General features: G+C 45.9%; 1 protein-coding gene across 1 annotated transcript; it reads right to left on the reverse strand.

Annotated features, from left to right (window-relative positions):
* Nucleotides 1-639: 639 nt before the first annotated feature.
* AMER2 (APC membrane recruitment protein 2) lies at nt 640-11,475 on the reverse strand. The gene is made up of 2 exons (XM_063331380.1): nt 10,405-11,475; nt 640-10,230 (listed from the first exon to the last, which is right to left on the reverse strand). Exons 1-2 carry the CDS (start codon nt 11,228-11,230, stop codon nt 9,350-9,352), a joined length of 1,707 nt encoding a protein of 568 aa, XP_063187450.1. The 5' UTR covers nt 11,231-11,475; the 3' UTR covers nt 640-9,349.
* Between the last annotated feature and the right edge of the window lie 15,043 nt (nt 11,476-26,518).

Here is a 26,518-nt window from a genome sequence, read left to right on the forward strand (position 1 = left end):
GCTAAGTGAAGTAAATAAACTTAAGGATTAAAACTAGACGGATGCAAATGCTTTATGCATCTTCTAGATGCCAGAAATTAGAGAAAGTTGCAAAACAGAGGTTCTAATAAATGTCACTTCACAGTCATAGACGTCAAGTCCCAGTTTTAAAGGTGGGAACTGTAGCTTACAGCAAAATGCATGTTCTGGCTGTCACACCAAAACTGCAACTACAAAGTCAATTTATGCCAAGAAAACTAGCTTCCCCGCTGGCTTCCCAACCAGGAGAACCAGGAAGCAAAGCTGATTTGAAAAACAGAATGAAACTCAGTCCATTTCCATTGTCTAAGTGGTTTAAAGGGAGAAAAATAAAAGAAAAAAAAATATGCTGATGAAACAGAAGACCAAAACTCTCATTTATGAAAGCCCTCCCCTAAATAACAAATTTAGTCTAGTTATTCTATGATGTTATTAGTAAAACCGCTAAAGGCACTTCTACATAAAAAATGAAAGTGCACACATGCCCAAGTATGCTCTTTTATGCTATTTTGGGGACACAATTCTCTAATGTCTTGCTTTCAAAAGCCTGGTATTTTCCAGTGCACTGAACAGATCGGCTCTATCTCTAGCTTGAACATCAAAAAGTAACCTTCACGTTCATCAATGAAAAGTGACAACTGATTTTATTAACTGTATTCATTATAACACATAATATGACAGTGGGAATATTTTTCACTGTAAGATTTTTGAATGGAAGAAAAGTGCAGTTAGTCTGAGTTCCTTACATTCATTAGAAGCAAGACTATTGAAACCATCAACATTTACAATGACACAGAAGCAAACACCAGAATCAGTGCCAATAAATACACAGAGTACCAAAATAAATATTTACAGAATTAAAAATATAATAAACACTGATTAGTATATCCTTGTGAACTGCCAGGGAAGAAAGACATCTATTGCTATCAGTTAGGTTGTAAATACGTTAAGAATACAGTGATTTGAGGAGACACATACTCATCGAAGTTTGTAGAGGTGGAAAGGGGCAGAGTGTGTCTAACAGTCTGTTATAAAAACACCCCCCAGAGTGTTGTGAGCTTTCACTAAGAAAAAGTCGGTGCACACAGACTCGTCAGATTATTAGCAAACGGTTTAGATAAGACGAGCGAGGAGTTTTGGTTTACCCGCTCGTTATCTTCAATAGGTCATATGCTACCTTACTGGAGGTGGCTGACACAAAAAATACGAGGGAAAATTGTAATTAACAGTGATCTGTCAGCTATAACACGTCTTACAGGAACAGGTTAAGTGACTTCTAACAGGACACATCTGTCCCTTCAGCACATCGGAAGCCCCGAGAGCATCAGTTTGTCAGATGCAGCGTGGAGCAGTCCCTGATACATTTTCCTCAGGCACACCATGATATTTAAGCAGAACTGGGCTGTGATAAAAGACTGAAGCCATGCTGTGTTTTCTGGACTTATTGAATGTGCATTTTCCACCATCCACATTCATACCTCAACCCCCATTTCAACAGGGCCACAAGCCTCAACACCAGAGCTTTTCGGAGACACTCTGCTGACAAACGCAGCAAGGAAAACTCAGATGGGGCCAAATTATGGGATCTTCACTCAATAACAACCGACACCACTAACAGATCCACTGATTTCAGAGGGAATACTGGTGGACTGAGAGATTGTCCAGCTGTTGCAGTCTGTCCCATGGCAGAGGATTTACTTCAATTTTACACAAAGGTGACAGCTTTAGCCTTGCTCCCTCTTTTGAAAAGCAGGATAATATTGCTTGTATCAAGCCACGTGCTGCAGAAAGAAAGTTACTTGCACTCTACCTAGGACTTGGTGTGTCTTACATTCCCTCCCCGCTTGCCCTTGGGGTGCAAGGGTGCAGCCAGTGCTCACCACCCTGCCAAGGGCTTGGGTCTTTGCATCCCCCTGGCAAAATGAGGATGGAAGAGCAGTGAGATGCCACGGGTCAGTGCTGGGCTACAGAGGATTTGCGGAAGTCTCTGTGCTAAAAACTGCCTTCAGAAACGGAAGGCACTGAGCACTCCTCAAGTGTTACCATAGAATGGTTTTGGTTGGAAGGGACCTTAAAGATCATCGAGTTCCAACCCCCTGCCATGGTCAGGGACACCTCCCACTAGACCAGGCTGCTCAAAGCCCCATCCAGCCTGGCCTTGAACACTTCCAGGGATGGGGCATCCACAATTTTCCTGGGCAAGTGTTGATGAGAGCAGTCACAATGTAGTCCACCACCAGGAGCACTGGCTTCAGCACACCCAGACTCACACAGTTTGGCTCCTAACTCAGTGTAACACAGCCTTTGGAGCATCAATGCAAGAAAAAAAGGAGCTGGATTTTATAGACATAAGTTTAACACTCTTTTTCCACAAGGACCAGAGGTCCAGCCTTTGTTTTCATCCCATCTCCCAACCACCCTATCAACCCTCCCAGCCCAGCCCAGCCCAGCCCCACCACCCTGGCTTTTCCTGCGGCTGTCTAACCTGGCAGCCACCTCCACATGGTGACACCCCAGAACCCTGTGCTGGGACCACACGGCAGGGTCAGACAGCAGATTCTCCCACTGACAGTGCCTTGTACCCCCAGTCCATGGGGTGCAGGTGAGTTAGGGCAGACTTTCCCCTTTGCTGCCATTAACCAAGAAACATCACCAGATGTGTAGCTTTTACATTTTAAGGTCAGGCTTAATTCAAAGCAGATGTAGCCAATTTTCTTTTACGAGCACATTATGTTCAAAGCTTCCAAGGCATCTGCATAAAAAGCCCATGGAAACAACCTGATACTGAAATAGCAACTGTTTTGATGCAACATCATCCAAAATAATAAAAAATCTGTTAAAGTTCTTACTGTTCAGTCCCTACACACTGTTCTCCCTAAAAACAGATTTAAGATGTAGCTGTGAAACAATTAAAGGGAGGCATCATTAGTTACCATATCAATAAACAAGAACAATGACACGGTAAGCAGGGGATTTAGCACTTTGGAAAGGATCTGGTCCTGGTTTTGCCATCACAAGTTAAATTAAGGAAGGCAGTGATTGTGTTAGCTGTAATTTAAACATGCTGAGCGCTGGAGTTATGTGCGGGAGTGGCTGCTTGTTAAGATGGAAAAACAATGGAAAGACAAGTTTTGCATTCAGATCAGTGAAAATACTACTACGATAATATAAAAGACTGCACAAACACCTGAATAATGTTCATCTTTAAAAAAAGGGAAGACTTATTTAAGAACCACTTCCTATTTCCTTCAAGATTAAGAGATTAAGGACCTTCTCCAGTTTTTACTGGAATCAGCGGAAGCTTTGCCACGGAACAAACCAGGGCCTTGGAAAGAGATTGTCACATTTTCTTGGCGTTTTCTAGCTTTGTGGCCACAGCTGGATTAGCTTCTATTTCAGAGCATTGCTTGGATGTGATGTTACAGTAGGCAAAGCAATCTTCTTTTAGCCACTGCTACAAGAAACCTTTCAGCCTAGCAGTTTAAACTCCTTGCCCTGCGAAGTACATAACCTTTTCCTCTCTCCACTGCGACTTTGGTTCTATTTATTTAAATATATACAGATAGGAAAAAGAAAAGCCGTTCTTACCAAAGATAAAGAAAATTTGGGTACAGTCTCCATAACAAACAGGTTCTGGGCTTTCCCAGAGGAGTGTCATGCTTCCCTGCTAGATTTGATAGACGGGCCACAACAGGAAAGCGGAGAGATATATTCTCCTCTATGCAAAATATCACTCAAGAAAATATCACTCCATATCTTCACCCACGTGTATGAGATCACACAGCACAGATCTCAGTTTTAAATATCTTTGCATCTTGTTCTGAAGGTGAATTCATTTTTTCCAGACCAAGTAGGAGCAAAGCCCCCTTAAGAAGACACTGGCAGCAGCTCCTCTTTTCCAGTGCTGGAGGGCTAGGTCAAAGATCTGTTTCCCAAGCTACTGCAGTATGGCTGAGAGGGAACGAGAGACTGAGAGAAAACAAAAATGTGGTCCCAGGCAATAGCACTCACTGTTTTGGATGGAAAAGCTCTCTAAGGCAGGAAGAGCTTTAGTAACCTGCTTTTGCAGGAATAAAGGCCCCCAGGATGTGGCTTGAGTGGTTATAGCTCTTATTCCTTCGCATATGGCAACTTCTTCCATTTCTCTGTACATGAAATGGACGTAGGAAACACCAAATCAATGCTGACCGTTCCTAGCCGAAATGCTCATGGGGAAGACAACATGTGAGCTAATGACGAGCTAAAAAATTCCCGTGAGTCAGATTAAAAAAAACCTGTCCCCTGGACACAAACAGCAAGAGAGATTCAGATACGTCCCGCTGACAGTAAACAGCACATGGACGAACGACAAGGGAATCCCATCATCCCATCCCTCTCACTCCTCAATGGAAGGGAGGGAAGTTCAGCGGGGACCAGTCCCAGGCCACTGAAGACAACTGACAGTTTATTCTCAGCATTGAATCTCAGAAGAGCCAGTTGTGCAATTCTGCCTGGACATGTGGGGTTATGTCATCACAATGAAAACATAAACAAAGCAAAAACAACAACAAAAAAGGAAAAGCCAAAATAACGTAAAAAAAAATAAAATTAAAAACCTGCGGAAGCTGTCACCCGTAAACTCTGCCAAGACTCATTTCTGCAGCGTCTTTGAGTCTGTGTCAATTTGTTTTTCCAAGGCCGGAGCCTCAGCCTTTCATATCAATAACCATGAAAATACATTTTCAGGCCACCTTGCTCAGAGTCCCCCATTGTGGCTGTTAGATAACCATCTGCCTTGTAAGTGGCTATTGTTACTCTGAACTGTCTCTTTCATACCATTATCTTGCTGAAAAGCCTTTTCTGAGAGTAGTCCATTAGAACAGGGGGGGAAAAATAACCACCGAGCACGGCCATGTAGCAGAATCAATGGCTCCCTCTGATCTGCAAGCTCACTCAGTACTACAAATTTAAGAAACAACAAGGTTTTGCTTTGCTAAGCAAAGCCTGTTAATTTGGCTCATCTGCACTTATAGCATCTTACCGAAAATGCCATCTGTATCAGACGTTTTGAAGACTTTGGTGCAATACTCGCTTAGCTTAGATAAATAATTTAGTAAGATTCATTAAAAAATAATCAGCGAATTAATTTTTGTAGTGTACATCTAGGCATGTAACTTTTAAAATTCAGTCCTCTACTGCCCTGAATGGCAGTGAGGATACTCACAGTGGATGAAGAAAATGCTGGCGATTGATGGAATAAGACTGAACACAGATTTTTTCTTATTCTAGTCATGGAATTTCTTCTGAAATCTACTACGTGTGCTTGAGTCCTATCACTGGCAAGAGCAAAATGCATACGCACTGCAGGGAAAATAAGACCCTTTATATCTGTTGCAGGCCACACATATAGTACAGGAAACGCAACTGCTATCATGACAAAAGAAGTCCACAAAAACATCATTTCATGCTACCGAAAGGAAATCTTTTGTGCCGATATATAGGACAGGAATGTATACCACTGAAATCACTGTCGATAGCTATAAAACACTACGCAATATATAGAAATATCCTAAGAACATACGAAATTTACCAGTAGTGACCTGAAAGTGCAAAAAGTACATATATAACTAAATGCCAAGTCCTGACCTATAAAATCCTTTATGAATGACATATAAGCTGATAATTACAAAGCATCATTCAGACCACAAAATAACAAATAAAACAAATAAAGAAAAGTATTCTTGAAGAAAATCAAAATGACGACAGCATTGGGAATGTTATCTTTGGGACTCAGAACACCATTTCTACCTCGATACCTACCAAAGCCAAGGAAAATATATGGGTAACATAAATAAGAATGCAAACCACCACAGAACGCCTCAGGACTATTACCTCTTTATGTCTCAGCCTTTAAATCCAGCAAGCCATTAACTGTTTGTTCTTAGGCCTCTCACAGTATTTTACAGGGATCTTTCCGGAATTAAATATAGGTCTAAAGAAAGCCTTTGAACCTCCTTCCAATGATTGTTCTAGGCATTGTGTGGTTATACAAATATATTTCTACAAAAATTGAGAGCCCTAGCAAATATTAAATTTTCTATTACCTTTCGAAATAAAAAACATAGATGGCTTAAAGACAAAAGTGAGTTTTATAAATACAAAGTTAATTTGAGCATTAAATTGTATTTTTACTCTCACACAACCGTTACCCTGAATCAACGTCAGTATGTCGCAGGGATTCAAAATACTGACGCCCTACTACAAGCTACTTTCCCATTTTCCTTTTAAGGATATGATTGTCCTTAAAATATGTACATAGCAAGCAGCCAAACGAACCGCCACGAGATTTGCAAATTGTACGTACACTGGGTATGCCACAGAAAGCTCGAGAGAGCAGCCAGGGAGCACCTGGCCTCAGAAGGAGCCCGGCCACTAGCCCGGGGCTCCCCGCTCCGCACCAGGGGGTCCCAGCGAGGAGGGAGCCCCCAGCCAGCATGCAGGGGATGGAAGGAAAAACGGGGCGGAAAACAAAGGAGAGAGAGAAAAATGATGGGAAGCCAAAGCATTTTAATGATGATTCGTGTTAGTCGTTAGGTGAGAGGGAGCTAGTCTAGTGTCACTCGATCAGTTTCTCAATACAGACGTGCCACGATGCAAACAAAATGCACAGGATGAATAATTTGCCACACACAAGTCCTGTAAGAGATGGCAGCTGCTCTCTTCTAGTGGTTTTAGAGATGCACCACTCCCACTACCTGTACTCAGTGCTTCCAGTTTTTATGGTACTATCCCGAGCTCACCACGTCCTCCCTCCCTCTCAACTTCCAGTGCCCTACAGAATCTCTCTGCACAATTTCTCCTTACAACAAAAGGGGGAATTATGAATTTTCTGCAGAGTTGGCATGCAAGGAAAGATGTGTCCCTTACAGTCAAAAGAAAACGGAAGAACAGAAAAAAGGAATGTTGGGTTTAGGGCTGAGGACCAGGATAATATTCCATGCTCTGTACATTCATCCTTTCCTGGGTATTTCAGCTTGAACTTTCTAAAACGCACAAGCAGAGTCGGGCCAAATGCAAATCCCTTTCCGAGGCAAAGGAAATCACCGCCAGCATGCCAGGCGGCGGCTCCGCAGCACGTCCCCTTGGCCCGTGCGTGGGAGCGTGCACGCGTGGCCACCAGTGCACCACTGCGAGCGTGCAGGGGGTGCGCACCATCGCCCGGGGGCAGGGACCCCAGGAGGAGGCGCGTTCTGACTACACCATGCATATGTACAGCACCTCTGCGTGAGCAGGCATGTAGAGAACCACACACGTACGCGTTAGAGAGAAAACATATAAAATAATCTTCTTTGAAGTGTATTAAGGTTTCTTCCTCAAACCACGAAAACAGGGACTGGTCGGGAAAGCTCACGCTTTCTCCCTGTTCACTGGGGCAGTGCAGTTCGGTATTAAATCCTGCTGTAATTTCAGAACTAGATGCCAATTTTACCCTTGTGACTATAAGGTCATTTCCCCAGTGAACCACACATATACATATATACAATTCTTATTACAGTTATTTCCTGGCTTTTTTATCGTTTCTCTATAACCTTAATATCCTTCAAATGTATATTCTGTATATTTATTTTCCTTTCTTTCTTTCAATTTAAGAGACAATAAAACCAACTGCTATGTAAGATCACACCCATTACCTTCAATGACGTGAATTTAGGATTCTCTACATAATATAGACATGTATATTTTTAAAATGTATATTATTTTTCAGATACACTGGAGCATATATTTTATATTAACTGTGGTCTGATGATTAAATACTTATATCAAAATATTTTGTAAATAGATAACATTTACCTTTAGACTTCAGTGATTTTTGGAGCTTTTTCAGTGTATCATAAAAATATGTCCTCAGGCACATTAAAACCATATTAAATTTCTTTGAAATGTTGTCAATGCCCATGTACAGTAGCCACTGTTCAAAAATGTCCTGGCTATTAATACATTTCTCATAAGACCCAAGCTCATCAGACCATTTTATGTACTAGCTTACTGTATTTCTTTTTCTCTCTTAAAGTAAAATTATTCTCACATTATTAAGAATGAAAATAAAAAGCAACAAGAACCCAAGCTTTCTTTAAATAGTCAAAAACTAATTTTATATATTTTAAAAAATAATAATTAAAAAACACCTTTCTTTCCTGGGTTCCTTCTCTGTAAGGTTTAAGCCCAGAGCAACTTTGTCTAAACCCCTGAAAATAGAGGTTTGCAGCGGCAGTGCTGTCAGAACCTCAGCTCTGACCCATGGAATGTGCCACTGGAATAAAATCAGCACTTCAGACTTACTTATCTGGGGATGCGTGAGCCTATACAAAACAGAGTGTTGCTCTAATTTAAGGTACTTACACAAAGTTCCATTATTTTAGAACTGTAAAATTATCTACCTATAAAAACTAACTCTTGCTTAAACTCTAGATAATACAGACGGGTGTTTTTTTTCTTTTTATAAAAAATCTGTAGCATTGAGTAAATCTGCTAAAATATGTATATATTTACACATGGCGAGCAAGTTATTGTATAAATGTGAACAGTGTGTATATATTGGCATTTAGTAAAACATTTCCCTGAACCTGATTGTATGCATTATCGGACAAGTATTGATGTAAACATCTGAACCTAGGTCAGGTGTCTCTGTTACCCACTTACATTAGACCGGATCAAAACCAACCAGACAGACAGACAAACAAAAATATGTTTTCCTGTTAGACAAGTCCACCTAACTCCTTAGTTAGCTACTGCACGCAAGTCAATCAAGTCTGCCGCTGAGCAGTGCTCTCCTTCCTACAGCAGGTAAAATACCTGTTAGGTTGGTTGTTTTTTGCTTGGCATTTTTTCCAACATCTTGTAGAGGAAACACCATTATCGGAGCCAGGCGCCCACCCTCCACTCCTCCCCCAGAAATGATTAAAAGATAAGCGTATTGGAGAACCTCTCCTGTCGCTCCTTTAACTCTGTTCCCTTGAAGAACTGATGGCACTGCTTTGCATGAGGAAGGGTGCTCGTTTAGGTTCATAATCCAAGTCCTGCTTCCAAAAAGGCATGTAAAAATTAACCTCCCCAATGCTTAGTGCTGCAGAAAAACGATACAAATGTAAAAAAAGGTGCTCGAAAAGACGTCGACTTTTTATATTCAGCCATACAGTCTAGTAAGAAGGGATTCAGAAGTGCAGGCCCATGGAGTACAGCCTTTCAGGTGCCTTTTCCAGGTGATGTAAAACTAATTCATTATTTGTGGTCTCCCATGCAGACTTTCACACACTGACCTTGCTGTCCTTCTTTGTCTCCACCTCTTATTCAACTACTTTTTGGCACTGTCCTGGTACGTGGCAGCTTTCACCGTTGTCCCTGCTAAGCCCCTGTTACTGACCCGGCGTACCAGGACTTTAGAGACGGGGATTTTTGTTCTATGCATCTCACTTTTGGCCAGGTGATGGTGTGCAACATGATGGCTGTTACTGGTGTCTGCTGCGTGGCTGGCAGTATGTGACGAAAGGTGTTTAATGCTGATGGGTATCTTGGAGTCCTTCAATGTGCTTGAGGGTGTTTTCAGTGAGCACGTGGTTGTTATTGGAGACACAGGCTTGGAGCGTGGCACACAAGTGACCGCTTCATCCGTAGGCGCCGCTGGCGGGGTCTCATCCGGCTCAGCATAGAGGTCGTAGAGAGCATCCCCACTGTAGCTGTCCCTGGGAATGGTCTCCTTCTGGATGCTTGTGGAACCATCTTCCTCAGGACCCGGGGTGGTAGAATCCCAGTAGCCCTCATCGCTGTTTGGGACGCCTTCGTGCTGCTCCTTCTCCCTGCCCTTCGGCTCCTCTTTGTGGTTGAGGTGAATGGGGATCTGGTGGAGGCCACCACGTTTCACTGCCACCCTGTTCTGGGCCCCCTCAGTACCCTGGTTCTCCTTCAACCCCTCGGGCTTCTTTGTCCCTCCTCCACCTCCTCCTCCTCCTGCTGTCGGGGTCTCCTCTGTCTGCGACAGCATATCCCAGAACTCCTGCAGGCAGGTGTCATCCACCTGGTCCGGGCTGGCCATCTCCTCCCCTCCTCCCTGGTAGGCCACCATGGTGGGGTGCTTCTTGGAGGCACCCAGCTTGCTGGCCCCGGGGGTGATCTTCCCGCAGCCGCCACTCCCGCCGCCCACATCCTCCTCATGGTCCGCAATAATATCTCCACAGCCTGTAAGAGAGTCAAAGCTTTTCAGTGAAGTCACGTCAGCAAACATCAAACAAATACGATCAATCGATTGCTCTGAGGGTGGATCAACAGAGGAAGGGTCAGGGGCGGCTGCCGTCTCTTGACCGCTATCACAGTGAGGTTCAACAGGGGGAATAGTCGTTATTGGAATGTCACCTGTTATGGCCGCATCCTTGGCAGTCCCAACCTCTCTGGCGCCCGGGTCCGGTTGCTCGCGGCTGAGCTCCTCAGGTTGCCTTCCAGCCGCAGCAGGGTCCTCCCCGGGGGGGACACCGCTGTCCCGCGACTCCCCACCTCCCGCTTCGGGCTCCTCGGCCGAGGCGTGGGCCTCGCCGCCTCGCTTCTCCCGCGGCGCTTCCAGCCCCACGTCTGCCGCGCCGCTCGGAGTTTCAGACAAAGGTTTTGGCGTCTCCTCTTTGATGCACTCCAGGCTGGCAGTCAAAGACCCCGGCATAATAAGACCGGACGGGATCTCCGAGGTTTCCCCCCTCTCCTCCTTGCCGTTTTTGTCCTTTTTGTGCCACCGCATGCTGCTGAAGATGCCTTTCAGCCCCTTCTTTTGTCTGCCGCCGGCCCGCTGCTCCGCGCCCTCCGCCTTGCCGTTCTCCGGCCTGCCGTTCTTCCTCAGCAGGGAGAAGAAGCTGTGCGACTTGGCCACCGCGCTGCCGGGGGAGAGGCCGAGCCCGCCGCCCGCCGGGCCCTGCGGCTCCTTGCTCTGCGGGTCGCCGCCGCCGCCGCCGCCCGGTTCCTCCTTCTTGCCGCTCTCCAGCACGGCGTCGGCCAAGCCGTCGTGGGTCCGGCTCCGCACCATCCCCGCTTTGCCGGCGCCCTTCCCCTCCCCGCCTTTGCTCCTCACCCCGAAGATGCTCGGCATGGTGCCCCCGGATTTCCTCCTCTTGAACAGTTTGAAGGCGGTTTTGTTAATCCTCCCCGACGGCTGCTCGGCGGCCGGAGGCTCGGCACAGTCGCAGTGCGAGTCCATGTCTGCCGCTGCCGCCGCCGCTGCTGCCGCCGCCGCCGCGGCCTCCCCTCCGCCGCCGCCGGTGCCCGGTGCGATCCCTCACTGACAGCCCCGCCGCCGCCGCCCGCCCGTCTCCATGGCAACCCGGCGGTGGTGGCGGAGGGAAGCGGGGCGGGGGGATAAGCTGCTTTTCCTCCGCCGGGCCGCCCTCGCCCACTCGGAACCAACCTGAGCCGCCGCCGCAGCTCCGCCGGCAGCGCCCCCGCCGCCACCCCTCCCCAAAACGGCTTATATAAACTTAACCCCTTTCCTCCCGCCGCCGCTCCCCCCACGCGTGGGCAGGGCCGCGCTGCCGCACGGCGCCGGGGGGTGGCACCCCGTGTCGGGGCGGGCTGGGGGGGCTGGGGAGCGGAGAGGGCCGCGCCGTCCCCACCGCCGCCGGGTGTCCCCCGCGGGGGGCTGGCGGCGACGGCCAGCCCGCTGTGCTCGCCGGGCTGCAGCCCCGTCGCCGCTTCAAGTCGCCCCTTCTTCCCCTCTCCCACCCAAAACCGGGCCCCGCGGTGCCCCGGGAGGGCGTCGCGGCCCCGCACCCGGCCGGGCAGAGCTCGGCTTGTATTTACAAGAGCGTTTTGGGTCGCGTCTGTGTCCCCCCGGCGCAGTCCCCCCGCGCTTCGGACCTGCGAGACTAAAACCGCGCCGTGTGAAGCGCAGCGAAGCACCCGCAGCGCCGAGAGATGGCGGGAGAGGGACGGGGGGGCGGAGGGGGGGGGACACGACACAGTCTGCAGGTGACAGTGCGCCACAGGGCAGGGGTGGACGTGTGGAAACATGGGACACCCAGACCGAGCCCGGGAGGTGCGTACCGCCGGCGGCGGGGGCGAAGGGTGCCGACACCGCTCCCTCCCTTGCTTCCGCCTCTCGCACCTCATCGGGTCGACTCGCGCCGTCCCCGCGTCCCTGTTTCTCCCCAGTGCCTGAGGCCACATGTCACCACGGCCGGTGACCAGAGGGGAGCAGTGGCACAAGCTGGGGCACAGCCCAGCCCTCGCTCCGCTCGCCTCCCCTGCCGTGGCGGGGGGAGCATGGCAGCAGCCCCCACGCAAGCCTTTTCCCAGACCGCCGCATCCACTGCACTCAGTCATGGCACCCAAATCATGCCCGTGGCGCACTGCCACCGGAGATGATGGCCAGCAGCACAGCCACGTCGGGGTGGCTGGCGGCACCCTGGTCACAAACCCCCTCAGTGGCTGCAAACCTATCCCAGATGCAAAGTTAGGATAGGATAGGATAGGATAGGATAGGATAGGATAGGATAGGATAGGATAGGATAGGATAGGATAGGATAGGATAGGATAGGATAGGATAGAGTAGAATAGAATAGAAATAGAATAGAATAGAATAGGATAGGATAGGATAGGATAGAGTAGAATAGAATAGAAATAGAATAGAATAGAATAGGATAGGATAGGATAGGATAGGATAGAGTAGAATAGAATAGAATAGAAATAGAATAGAATAGAATAGAATAGAATAGAATAGAATAGAATAGAATAGAATAGAATAGAGCAGAGCAATTCAGCTGGAAGGGACCTACAACGGTCCAACCGCCTGACCCCTTCAGGGCTGACCAAAAGTTAAAGCCTGTTGGTAAGGGTGTTGTCCAAATGCCTCTTAAACACTGACAGTCTTGGGGCATGGACCGCCTCTTGAGGAAGCCTGTTCCAGTGTGTGACCACCCTCTTGGTAAAGAAATGCTTCCTAATGTCCAGTCTGAACCTTCCCTGGAGCAGCTTTGAAGCATTTCCATGCGTCCTGTCACTGGATGCCAGGGAGAAGAAGAGATCAGCACCTCCATCTCTGCTTCCCCTCCTCAGGAAGCTGTGGAGAGCAATGAGGTTGCCCCTCAGCCTCCTTTTCTCCAAACTGGACAAACCTGGCCAAATTAACCTGCCCTGAGCTCCAAACCGGCGAAACACCACCTCTGCCTTGGCTCTCTCTTGAGGCCGGGTTATTTCGGCTTGGGGCCAGTGCTCTGCACCACGACTGCAGAGCAGACCTGCTTTCAGCCAGAGCTGTAATAATGCCTGTGCCCTGGCAGCCCAACTCTGCTGTACAGCATTAGTCTGGGCTCCTCAAAACACAAATGCGTGTCTGGGTTTTAGCTCTAAATGCAAGTGAGAACCACTAAAGAGAAGTCATAATGTGGGCTCTCCAGCTTGGGGCTAGGTTCTGCTCCCTTTGAAGTCAGTAAAAGGTTTTGCTATTGACTTCACTGGTTGGAAGAATTAGTTGTGGGGGATTTTTTTAACATCATCAGACATTCATTGCATTCTCCCAAGAGAGCAGGTTGAATTATCTGTTGTGAATAATTTATCCAGTGAATTTAGTCCTTTTTCTGTTCGTGGAGAAGAAGTGCCATTTGCATTCACAATTACAAGTGTTCAATAAGAGCAATATGAGCACATCATTCAACTTGCAGGTCTCTCTTGCCTTCTGCAAGAGACAGAGGAAAGGACAGATGAGACAGAAGCCAAGATTTTGGGTGGAGGAGGAGGAGTGAGTTACATTTTACAGAGTGCAGCTCATAAATATGCCCAGCACCCGGAAGCCATGGAGACAGGAGGTCAGACCAGAACCTCAACCCATAGGTGTAAGTTCCTCACCTTGACTGTGCCCCTATCAATTGTGCCACTTCATGAGTTCCCCCATCACTTGGTAATATTTCTGCTCTTTAGAGCGATGAAGAAAACCTGATAAAAAAGAGAAAATACAAAATGCTCTTGTGCAGATGCACAGACGCATCCTTTGGAAATTTGAAAGACCAAAACCTGGTCATGTATCTCGGGAAAAAGTGCACACAAATGCTAATAAGTAACACTTGGCCGTATGTCCGAACTTGCAATTTTTGCACTCTCATACTGGCCCTTTGCTACATTTCACCAATCCTTTATATTTTACTGATTCTTCTTACAAGCTTTGAGTCCAAAGGAAAGAGACTCAGAGATGCAAAAGGCAGAGGACAGATGACTTAATGCTTCACAGCTGCATGGAACAGACAAGTTATTGTGCCCTCTTTCTTTTTGGTGTGAATGTCTGCACCCATGACGGAAAGGGTGGACTCTCAGCTTGTTTTTCAGTCAACTTAAAATCCAAGTGTTAATGGAGGAAAATGACTTGAGGTCAGCCTGAAATTGCTACTTTAGAAGTGTTTTGACAAATTGAATTTTTTTTCTACACATTTGGTTTCAACCATTTTTTGACATTTTAAAATATGATTTAAATAACCCCGATGTACCTCTGGAAATGGATAGTCACTCTAAAATGAAATATTGAAGCATAGAATTTTGAAAGAGACAAATGAAACATTCCTTTTTTTTTTTCTTTTCTTTTTTATTTTATTATTTTGTTTTAACCTGAATTCATGATGGACTCATGACATGCTTTGGTCAGCCTGCCCTTGCAGGGCTCAACAGGAAGAGCTTTAGACAAAACGGTCACTAACTGCAGAAGAGTAATGCTGGAAGGTGGTTGTATTCATGCAAAATAGCTCTTACATCTAGGGCTGCTTGGACACCTGAGTGCTGTGCGATCAAGGAGGTTGGGACAAAATGTTCTCTGCCACATCTGTCATCCCCATGTCCTCGTGTGCAATGGGAGCTTCACACAGCGAGCTGAGTGGCATTCCCTCGCCCTTTCGGTTCCCCCTGCTTTCGGCCAGGATTTCCCCTGGAAGCAAAAAGGCGTGCTGTCATTTTTTGCAAAACTGTAAAGGGATACAGGATCTGCAGTGCGAACGGCCTTCCAAGGTGAGGGAGGGTGGTTTTTGGGAAAGGATGGTGAGGAGCTGGATGAAATGGAGCCAGAGACATTTTCTTCCATGTGGTCCTTTTTTATTCTTTCTGGGTTTACATTCTAGGAAGCTTGTGCAAAGCCTATGGAAGCAATACCTACTACTTACTGTTTTTTCTCAGAGGTTTAAAACTCAGTCCCCTGAATTGTGGAAGGGATTTCTTTATGGCTTCCCTTCATTTCTGTAGGTCTGAAATGGAAGCCTGCTTCTGATGGTGAAAAATGTCCTAACTCTGTCTTCCTGGCAAGGGGGGAGAAAGGCTGACAGACACCTTGCAAAGTGAAAACAAATGAGGAGCTGTAATTTAAAAGCACAGAGAGACTCCACAGTCAGCTGGGAGCTCCTGATGACCTGCAGACAAGGAGCAGCTGTGTTGGGAGAGCTGTTTCTACTGCATCCCCCCTGACCTGACTTAGTCTGAGGGACATCTGACAGGGTGAAAGAGATCCCATGGCAAGCTACGTGGCACAGCCACACCAGCGGGTTTATTCCAGCTGAAGGGGATATCAAAAAGGGCCTGTGGAAGAAATGCTTTCGAAGGTGGATTTTTTTCATCTTTAGAATGAATATGAATGAAGAAAAACAGGCAAGACACACTATATAACAAAATTATTCAGAAAAGGTCATTTTAAAATTAGCATTTATAAGTGTACACTTTTTTATAGAAATTAAGGACTTTGAGCTGAAAGCTGTCCTCTCCTTGTTCACTGGACATACTCTATAGCTTTTTTGGGCTGCTTGCTGAAGCTTACTGTCACAGACTGCTGGTCCAGCTCCCAGCCTTGGCTCCACCACTGACCTGTGCTGTGATCCTCAGGCAGCCACTGCTTTGCATCATTTCCGCCAAGGGTGCCTTCTTCAGCGTCCCTCAGCCACCACGGTCCTGCCCCAGCCTCACTCCCTGCAGCCCCGCAGCCAGGGCCATCAGGAGAACCAGCAGCAGCAATAATTGCAAACCAGCCGGCAGAGCCTCACCATGCTTTTCCCCAGTGATCACAGCGGGCAGACGCCCCTGGAGACTGCTGTATATGGCACGGAATTAATACTGAATAAAAATCTTAGGATTCACCGAGTGTGAATTAGTGGTGGAAGTGACAGCTAGGCAAACCATCTTGTCCCTCATTTTGACAGAAGCCCCGGAGTTTTTTGGTGTTTCGAGGCTGCCTCACGTGCTGAACAAGAGCACCACGCACAGGGTGACAGGACAGAGGTGGCTGAAAAATCCGTGCCGGAATTTTTCACTTTGTGCTTCATTTTTAAGTAGCTTCAGTGACTCCAGGGGGCCAGGAGCAGCCCTCTCAACATAGTGCCTAGGACATGCTTGGTTTTAAGCCAGAGTTTATCCATTTTCTGGGGAAGTCCTTCACTTCTTACTTTTTGTTAGCGTTCTCTACAGCTGTGCTTCTACCATCACATATACTATAGTGTATATATAATTCATAGGGCTTGAAGACGCTACATCAATTTAAAACTGGTAGATCTTCCTCATGATAAGCAGTGAATCTAAATTGCAGAAAGTGAATTGCAAGACTTTGACCAGTGCAGTCCCTGCCTCTAGACCCCAGCTGGTCATGGGAGAAAGGCAGCAGGCTTTTAAAAAGCCATAGATAGGTACAATGCCAGGGTCTAGAATTTAAAGATGAGTACAGGGAGGCCCAGAGAAATAACATATTCTTGGGAAAAACAGGCCCGCTACCGGAAAAGTTACTTCAAACAACGCAGTTTCTTCTTACGTGGTTAGGTGTTCTACTGCACAGATAAACTCTTCAATGCATTACAGTATCCAGAAATGGAAGAGATGCTGTTTGCTGGATTATAAAATCAATGGGCTCATTAAGGAAGACATAAGTAATGTCAGATCTCTGCTGATACCTTAAGATGTGCTTAGGGAACCACTGGGACTTAAAAAAGAGAACAGCTAAAAACAGCAAAAAAAAATTTCAGAAAAAGAAATGGGGAATTAAAGAATCCCTCCTATTTTCCATATGAGCCTTCTCGCTGTAACACATTAGCAGTGGGAAGTGTCTGCTTGTTCAGGTACTGGGAGGAAAGCATCCGGATTTCTAATATTTGCCACTTGTTTGCATTTGCCTCCAAACAGATCCATGTGCTCTAATACTGCATATTTCCTTCTTCCCTCTCCAGCCCATGGGGCAGCAGCTAGGACCTCCTTGAGGCCATTTGCTGTCTAACTCCTCCCTGTTTTCCCAGGTCAGACCATTTTCACATCTTTTTCTGCAAACCAAACTCTCCCCAGCTGCAGGGGCATAAACAGCATAAATGTGTAGTTCAGCGTGTCCAGAGCCTGGCTCACGCTCACTCTCAGGCAGCTCAAACTTGGGGATGTCTCAGGGAAAAGCTTCCTAAAAGGATCTAAAAAAATGCGATACGTGGAAGAAAGAATAGGCAGTGGCAAGTAGAAGATGAGGGATAAAGCGAGTTTCCTACACTCTATCAGACTGTCATCTCCCCACAGGCTTCTTGCCCATCAGACACTGCCCGATTAACATGAAGAACTGTCACTGGGAAAAGCTGGTATCAGTGCAATGTACAGATAAGCAAGGATCACCATGACTAGGAGATGCGTATGTCCCTGTGAAGTGTATGTCCAGTCTCCTGGGAAATAATAAACTGTCATTACTTTGTTTTATTGGCTGAAGGACTGCAGCATTGGGAAGTGTACAGTGAGCAGAACAAGACCTGTTTCTCAAAATAGAGGCCTGGACTCTATTGTCAGAAAATTATGTCTGAACCTCACAAGCTTATAGAATTCGAAAGTGCCTGCTGCAGAACTGTGCAATTTAGGTAACCAAAATGTCCTCTAATTCTCCAAGAAGTCACACCAAATGAGAGCTGAGGCACAGATTCTTGAACAGGTAAATGATTGTGCCCTTCTGCAGCATAAATGTGCAGGAAATGAAAAACAGTTACTGACTTTTCACGTATTTAAACACTGGTCCAGTCTAGCCAAAATGGGAAGAAATCCATTTCATGAGCCTGGAAGACTGTGTATTAGACCAGAGACTTGCTAGTGAGGACTTCAGGACGAGGAATACTTCTTGTTCTTGCCGATAATATCCTTGCAGCAACGGCCAACAACACCTTTGCATGTGAAAGGAATCTTGTGGCCACTGTGAGGTTTTTTTACTTTTATTACTGTCACTCAGCCTCAGCATCCATCCTGGGTGCAATTTTATAGAAAAAAAACCCAACCGTTCAGCAAGAAATGGATGTTCAGGTTGAACAAACCAATCATGGAGTTTCTAAAATCAATTAAACAATCTGAGCTGAGAAAGGATGAAGTTACAGTATTTTGTTCAAGATTTTTGTAGGGTTTTTTTTCTGTTGAAACAACTTTTCTGTATGAATGGCTTATGTTTTGCTGTTTTAAAGAGCGAGATAGGAAAATAACGGTAACCCTCCTAAAATGAAGCAAAACACGAGTTCGACCCAAATGAAAATTATTGAATGTTTTCCACTTCAGCCAACAGACTGAAAAAATCAATTGCCTGCATACAATCCCTGTGTTAGCCAGCTGTTCTTCCCAATGCAAAACAAAAGGATTACAGAGAAATAAGGAAGCAACTGAGAAACTAAAAGGGGGAAAATATCCGTCATTTGTCTTAAAGCTAAATACGAGTTAAAAATGCAGGCAGTGCATGTAGTCCCCCAAGGGACAGATTGACTTCTAATTAATAATATGTTAGTGCCCTAGCCCTCTGCATTAAAAAAAAAAACCAAAACCAAACCGTCTAGATTAATCCTGCTGTAACATTGTAGCTAGAACCCCTAAGAATTAACCCAGACCAATCCCAGATTTATTTGCACTGTAATTACTGGAAATGTGGAGAGTTTATTTTCTTCCATATACTGAACTGAAAAGAGAAATGTTAAAAAAAGTCACATAAATATGGGGGGGTTTTACGTGAATATACGGCCATTCACTTTCTTCTTTGGATGTTGGCAAAATCCCAGACATAATAAAAGCTTTTTTTTTTTTATTTAATTTATAATTGTGCTGGTTAAGTTTTTCTACTTCAAAAATAAATGAAAAATAAAATCCTGGCTTTGCAGTCCCAGCAGACCTGACAGACAATAGTACCCACGGGAGGGATGGGTCCTCCCCACTGCCTCTAGTTAAAAGCCCAAACAAGAGTGGAAGCAGATTAGGGGCATGATGGGGAATACTGGGGCAGAATGTGTTTTTCAAACAGTTGGGAATGATTTTTGGAGGATGAGGACATTTTTACTGAGAGATAAGTATTCAAAAAACTTTCGTCACATGGGGGATGCCTGAGTTTTTCCTTCACCCTTATACTATGTCAGACCTTTCTGTTGACTTCAGCAGAAATACTTCTGGTTAGTGTTAGTGGATGTAAAAGTCAGAATCAGGCCCTTAATTAAAGATTCTGCCTCCCTAAATGGGATGCCTGGATAGATGTGATCATATTACTTGTGCTTTTTTTAAAAATAAGAAATACATCTCCGATTCACCAGCAAGACTACTGGTAGATTCAGCTGCTGCAGATTTAAAAAAAAAAAAAGTAATTTCATTACAATTACTGATAGATACATTATTAGTTTGATTCCATGAGTGCTCTGTCTCACTTTCCCGTGATTTCACTGTGTATGAAGCAGCCAGCCCCTGGGCAGAACACCAGCCGGAGCAGCTGGGTGCCAGCACTCTGGTATCACGTGGAAGTCTTTGGGCTCAGGTGAAAGGACTCGGAGGCCAAATGCGAAAGGGGGAAAAGAAACCTGAGCAGGTGTGAAACAGACAGGCTGTGAGGGAATTACTGAAAAGCTTTGGGACTAAATCTGGGCCTTGGAACATGGCAGGAGAGGAGAGAAATAATTGCGCTTTTTATTATGACAAGTTTCCAAAACTAATGACAGAGTTCACTGTCAGGACTTTTTTCAGGAGCCCCAAAACTGCAACTGCTCCTATATGAGCTGCTTTTAAGCAGATAGATGAATATTTTGTATTTCAAACAGGGTATGTCTCAGCAGCTTCCAAAAGGGCTAAACATAAGATGCTGTACAGAACTAGGCCATGCCTTGCAAACTCAAGAGCATTTCCAATTTAAATTACTGCATTCATGGAAAAGTCTTTTTGGTTTGTCATAGAAGATACAGGTAAGAATCCTAACCAGTGAATCCTTGGATGCGAAGGATATGTATTTCACTTCATACATCCCATCAGTTATTATGTACTTATGAATGATGTCTAGGTTTACCTCTGCTAGAATTAGAAAGTGTGACCTGATGAAATGAGATATCAAGCTTTCAGAAAGTGAAAAGAAACAGTAAAGCTCTAACCCAGCTTCTCATCAGTTAATGAGGCCCCTTCTAAATCCAATAAATGGGCTCATGTAAAGTACAGATTGAAGTTAAATTGAAGCATTTAGAAAACTTTTTTCTTTGTATTCATTATTTCTCCTGCCCATACAAAATAGAAGAGTCCATGTAGTGTAATAACAGTCAAAATCCCAAAGCTCTCATTTGGAACCACTGGTTTCCATCTGTTTCAAACCAAAGGGTAAGTTTTGTCTCCCCGTACTTTAACCAGCTGCAGGGTAAACAGCTGCATCTCATCTAGTTAGCTTAAATCCCCTTTTTCTAATGTGGCAAAAGACAGGGATTCTTAGGGTGCAGTTTATTTGACCTGTTTTACGTGTCAGATTAGGGGTGGATTAGGTAAATCTTACCCTAAAAGCTCTGACCCCAAGTTAAATGTTGATAGAAAACCACAAAATTTTGCTCAAATCAGCCCCTCTCCAAATGTTTCAGCATTCATGGATTTTAAGTTATTTCCTCCCTTTCCCAAAAATATCAGCCAACATTTTTCAGCTTTCGGTTTTTCCATTTAGGGAAAATGTCGTTACACAGAAATGAAACATTTTCCATCATCTCTAATGCAGACGTGTGCATTGCCCAATGCGGGTGCACGTGGCGATGCCTATTTCTTGCACCAGGGGAGCCACTAAGATGGTCATGAGTTTGCAGGTCTGGGGCTCCGGTCAAAGATACACCATGGGAAAGGCTTGGTGCAGCCTGGAATTTGGTTGTGTCAGTCCCTCAGAGCTGTGAGAGTTTCTAAAGAAATCTGACCCCGCTTATTCTTTCTAAAAATGATGCCTTGGTACACACCAGTGAACTCGTTAGTTGGAGGCAATCATAGGGACACTGGTAGCTTGTAGAGAAGCACACGATTCATTTCCCACACGGCACTTTCACTGATCTCTTTTTAATACTGGTCTCTGTTGCCCTGCTCTCACTAAAGAGCATTGTGTGGTACACGCGATACAAATAACACCAGAGGGTTTTTTCCAAAGGGCTATTTTTGACAAGAGCGGTTGCTCTGACAGCAGATCGCTTGATCAATTCCAACTGAATGTCAGCTAAAGGACAGCTTTTCAGTTTTCTCTTTTTCCCTTTTTTTTCGTCACTAAGAAAAATGAAGCAGTGGGTGTTGATTTATGACAGTTTTACTAAAATATCTAAAGAGTAGAGTTCAGTTAAAGAATAGATTAGTACCAAGAGGAATAATCACTGGGGCTTCCATTCCTGCACTACTTCTTGCCCAAACAAATCAGGTTTCCAGAGAAGCACCATTTGCACAAGGATCACGTAAGAAATGTAGGATTAGACCCTCTGATTTGGCTGGTGGGGTACTCGGGATGCAGGGCAAGCATCCGCCAGCCCCTTAGGACCTGGAGGGCTCTCCCCAGTGGTGTTTCCACACACAATAGCTGAATTCAGGAATTTAGCACCTACCAAGGACAACTGCAAAATTCCCACCAAGCTCCACGGTGCTGGATCGGGGCCAGAGGAGGCAAACTGGAAACCAGCAGCACAGGTTTGCCTGGTGTCACTGGCTGGTTGGGGGAAGCCCGTTTCTCTTGACTCCTGGCCAGGGTATATCATCCCTTGCTTCCAGCAAAACCCAATGGGAAAACCGTGCGCCAATCCAAAAGATGTCATATGTATCAAATGGGACAGTCGAGATCATCCAGTCTTTTTCGTGGAGGTTTTTTCCATGGAGTTTCACAAAAATAGGCTGACAGGTGGTCGCAGAGCTTTGCCTGAACTCGTGGATTACCAGGCCAGAAGGAAGCATCCCGTGACTGCCAGATCTGCAGTCTTGGAAGACTCAAGCTGGAGAAAATGACCTGATTTTTTTCAAAAACACGTGCCTCTGGCCAGTCTCTCTTTTTACTTGCTCTGTTCATGACATGCATGCGCACACATATGTGCATATCTAAACACACAGAAGTCCCAAAGCATTTTTTTCAGAGATTCTTCTCCTTTTTACACTCTGGTCTTACTTAAACGTGCCTAAGAGTTTACTCTAACTATCTATGTTTGTTTTTTGAAGTGGTATTGTATCTATGAAATAGTGAAGGGGATAAACGGACAACAAACTGCATCCTTCACTAACACTTATCTTGGATCAATTGATAATCCCTTGTCAGGCTGATTGCTGTCAAAGCCAGGACAAGCAAAGGCATTTTTCATTCCCACCATTGCAGCTGTTGTCTTTTTCTGTTAGCCCAATTAAACAAAACGAAAAGGAGTAGCACCATATCAGAGCCAGTTTGCCTTAGGATATAAATTGTCATCTTGTATTTGTCCGTGGCCAACACTGCAAGAATAACAAAGCGATGCCATAAAACTCAACCACTGTGCTGCAAACACAAAGGGACCATTTTTTTCCCCTCCAACTCAACATGGCATCCAGCCATGATGCCCCATGACAGGCGCCGGCCCTCCCTCTGCCCGGCCATCAGCAGGGCTGTGCACAGCCACCCTGTCGCCTGCGGCCAGCCCCGTGCCCGTGCTGCCAGCGGTCGGGGCTCAGCCTGAGCCCAACAGAATTGGACACCTTCCCCCCACCACTCCAGAGCCAAGGGGTTTTGCTGGGTGCCGTCATGAAAGCTGTTTTCCCTCCTCCACCTCTCCTCCACGCTTGGCAGGAGAGAGCGCTACACCTTTTAGCTTGGAAAACAAGAGGGAATCAGTAATTTTCTCCGGCGGCGCTGTTCGCCAAACCCCTCCTGGAAATGAGCTGACGCTGTTATTGTAGAAGTGTAGCTGACTTCTGGCAATAAGTGCCAAAGAGGTGCATCACCCTTGTGGCTCGTTGTCTACATGGCAGGACACCCTGTTGTGTGCTGGATTGTCACATGTAATCTATGCAAATGCAGTCATTAGCTTTAGCAGATGTTTTTTTATCGTGCTGCTTCAAAACTGAAAAGGGATCAGCAGGGATTTTTGTTTTCTTACCAAGATTTTGAGGAACAGGATAAATTGCAACAACCTCTTGTTATTGTGAACCCGCCCCTCCGGGTACATAAGGCTCTGCACCTACTTCCACTCTGCATAAGAACATTTTACTTACTGCTTTTCATTGTCTTGGTCTAATTTTTAACAAAAATCCTCGTAAGAGCCTTAGGAAAGGAGATTTCCGTTTATTGTCTGCCTGTGACACATGGAGACAAACAGATACCTTATCGATGTCTCAAAGAGGAGAATCAATGTTAGCAGCAGATTTAAGTTCTTCATTCCCGGTCTTTGCCCCCGGGTAGTGCCCCTCATTACAAAAAGCCCTTTTTGCTCTGCTTCAGCCAGTTCATCTCGATTAGGTGCCTATGATAGATATCGGAGCAGCAGGCAATGTAGTTTGGATGCAGACACTTGGTTTGGGGGGGAAAGAGGGTTTAATGGCATGCATGCAGACCATTTTGTGCCTGTTGTCCCATCACCAGGCAGGACCCTGGTGCGGAGAGCAGATATAACCTCCATGTCCCGTCCTTGTGCCGTGGTCAGGCCACGAGAGCTCCGGGGGCGTAACCACTGCCTGACCGCCAGAGCTGGCGGCGGGAATTGAGACGGGAGCAAGGACCAAGGCAAGACTGACATCAAAGAGGCGAGAAAGAGGGTGAAGCTGAACTAAGAGGATTTGCTGGGGGCTGTGCCAGGGGGCCCCTGGAGCAGCCATATGGCTGCAGGCAGCGCCGGGCACCACCAGCCTCCGCTGCCCCTGTGACCGTACAAGCAGCTTCTTCTCAGCAGCACGGCAGTGGCCCTGCTGGGGCGGCATTGGGCTGCCCACCTGCCTTCCCTACGCTCTGCAGCTGCTCACGCGGGGCCACCGAGCCTCAGCAAGGTGCTGGGAGAGGGCTCCGGAGCGGTGGATGAGGGGAGAAGGGAGTGCAGGGCTCGAGCAGCCCAGCAGAACTCTGCTCCTCGCAGCCCCCCCGAGCACGAGCCCACCACCCGTGGGCGCGGAAAAGGGCATTAGGCTGCACTCCGGTAATTAAGTGTGGCTCGTGCATGTATCTCCTGGATGTTTAAATGTGAGCCAGTTTAATTGAGTTTTAATTAAAGCTGTTGTGAATCGGCTTAAATCTGTGCTCCTTCCGTTCTCTAGGAAGATTTTAACTGCAGACGTAGGATGCTATCTCATGGAGGCAGGAGGGTTTGCGCTGGTTAATTGTTAGAGGCATGTGAAAACCTAAATATGCTGGCCCAAATGCAGATCTCGGAAAGCGCTCAGCTCATTGTCCTTGGAAATCAGGGAGCCCAATTGCTCTGGGAATGGAGTCCCATGGGGACTGGGGATGTTCAGCCTTACAACTGTCTGTCCCAAGTGCAAGGAACACTTTCTGTCTCTGTTTTCTCCAATGTAAATAAATAGTTTTGTGTATCCTAAAGAAAACCGACCCTACCAAAATACTCCATTGCACAAACAAAAAGGAAAGGGTAAGAAAAAGACCAAATTACATCAATTAGCTCCCTTACTGAAAAATTGGAAAGCACTTAGTGATATGAAGGCATATAAAATAAGACAGAACACAGCAGCACAGAAGACTAATGTAAATTTGGTGTGACTCCAGCATCTGACTTGCCTTTTGCACTGCAAATATGGTGAAGCATTTTAAGGGAATGATGGTTTTCTATTAATCATTTATAGTATTGAAAGGGTATTTCTTGTAAGAGTCTTTTTTTTTTTTTGTACACTGAACATTATTGATGTTCAATTATAATAAAGCATCGCGAAGTATTTGCTCCTAGCTAGGAAGAAAGATTTCCGGAGAAGTTTCTCTTAACATCAAAAGTGAGAAGTCACTTACCCTAAGGAAATACATGAACCTGCTACCAGTTAAGAAAGTATAGTATTCTCAAGAGGTTTCTGAAAGCTTAAGAATCTTAGCATCAGATGGTAAATTATTATCTTGGAATAAGGTGTTTGTGCATAATTTGTCATGTTTCTTTTATACTTGATAAGAATTAAAGAGAAGAAGAATGACACAGGACTCTCAAAACAGCAGGAAGCAATGATCAAACACTTCCATCTGCCTTCATTTCACGCTGTTTTTCACTCTCCTTGTTTGAAAGAGAAAAGCGGTTCAGTGTGTTTCTCTTTACTGAGTGCTTCCTGCTATAAGCCGTAGCTGGACAATCATAGAATCATAGAATCATAGAATTGTCAGGGTTGGAAGGGACCTTAAAGATCATCTAGTTCCAGCCCCCCTGCCATGGGCAGGGACACCTCCCACTAGATCAGGTTGCTCAGAGCCCCGTCCAGCCTGGCCTTAAAAACTTCCAGGGATGGAGCTTCCACCACCTCTCTGGGCAACCTGTTCCAGTGTCTCACCACCCTCATGGTAAAGAACTTCTTCCTAACGTCCAGTCTGAATCGACCCATCTCTAGTTTTAATCCATTCCCTCTAGTCCTACCATCATACTACCAGGCTAAATTACAAAGGCAGGGCTTGAAAATGTAGTTATTTTTATACCACATCTGTAACACCACGATCAAGCAGAACCCTGGGGACCTGGTTGTGTAAGACAGAGCTATCAGAGATGTAGAAAACTGCACTTGCTAGTAATTTACGTCAACATATTTTCAAGTAAGAAGTACAGATCTAGACAATGTATAAACCATAACACGAGTGCCTGCATTTGCATTTAAGCACCTTAATAAACAGCTAAATGAAAGCACTGAAAATCAAAGTTGTAATACAAAAATACCAGCTGACTTAACTCAGAGCTCAGCCAGGCCCTGCAAAGCCCAAGCCAAAGAGAAGTAGAGCAGCGAGGCTACACATGCCGGTGGGAGGATGCTGGAAAGGGTGGCTGGATGCGCTCTGGCCAGGCCTGGGTCAACTCAGGACACGGTTCCCAAAATCCTCGTTCCCCACTGCTCCCATTCACTGTGGCTGGAGAGCCTCAGGTAAATATGGGGTTGGAGGTACCACACAGAGCCAGGAGAGTATTTCCCTTTCCTGTGGGTCTCGTGAGGGCTGCAGGAGAAGCGAACACCTCTAATCCCAGCCCCTCAGCCCTCTCCAAGGGCAGATGAGCACCTCCAGAGGTACCAGCCCAGGGAAAAGGAGAGCCATGGACAGCGTGGAGGGAGATGCCAACTGCATCCTTCCTAGTAAGGCGCATTG

The sequence above is a fragment of the Chroicocephalus ridibundus genome, chromosome 1 (genome assembly GCF_963924245.1).
Source record: "Chroicocephalus ridibundus chromosome 1, bChrRid1.1, whole genome shotgun sequence".
Lineage (NCBI taxonomy): Eukaryota > Metazoa > Chordata > Aves > Charadriiformes > Laridae > Chroicocephalus > Chroicocephalus ridibundus.

Bases quoted from the DNA above. Each gene is read 5' to 3' on its own strand.
- AMER2 (XM_063331380.1), bottom strand. From the start codon at position 11,230: ATGGACTCGCACTGCGACTGTGCCGAGCCTCCGGCCGCCGAGCAGCCG. The intron at 10,231-10,404 runs GTGACATTCCAA...ACTCTCTTACAG, and splicing joins CAAGGATGCGGCCATAACAG to GCTGTGGAGATATTATTGCG.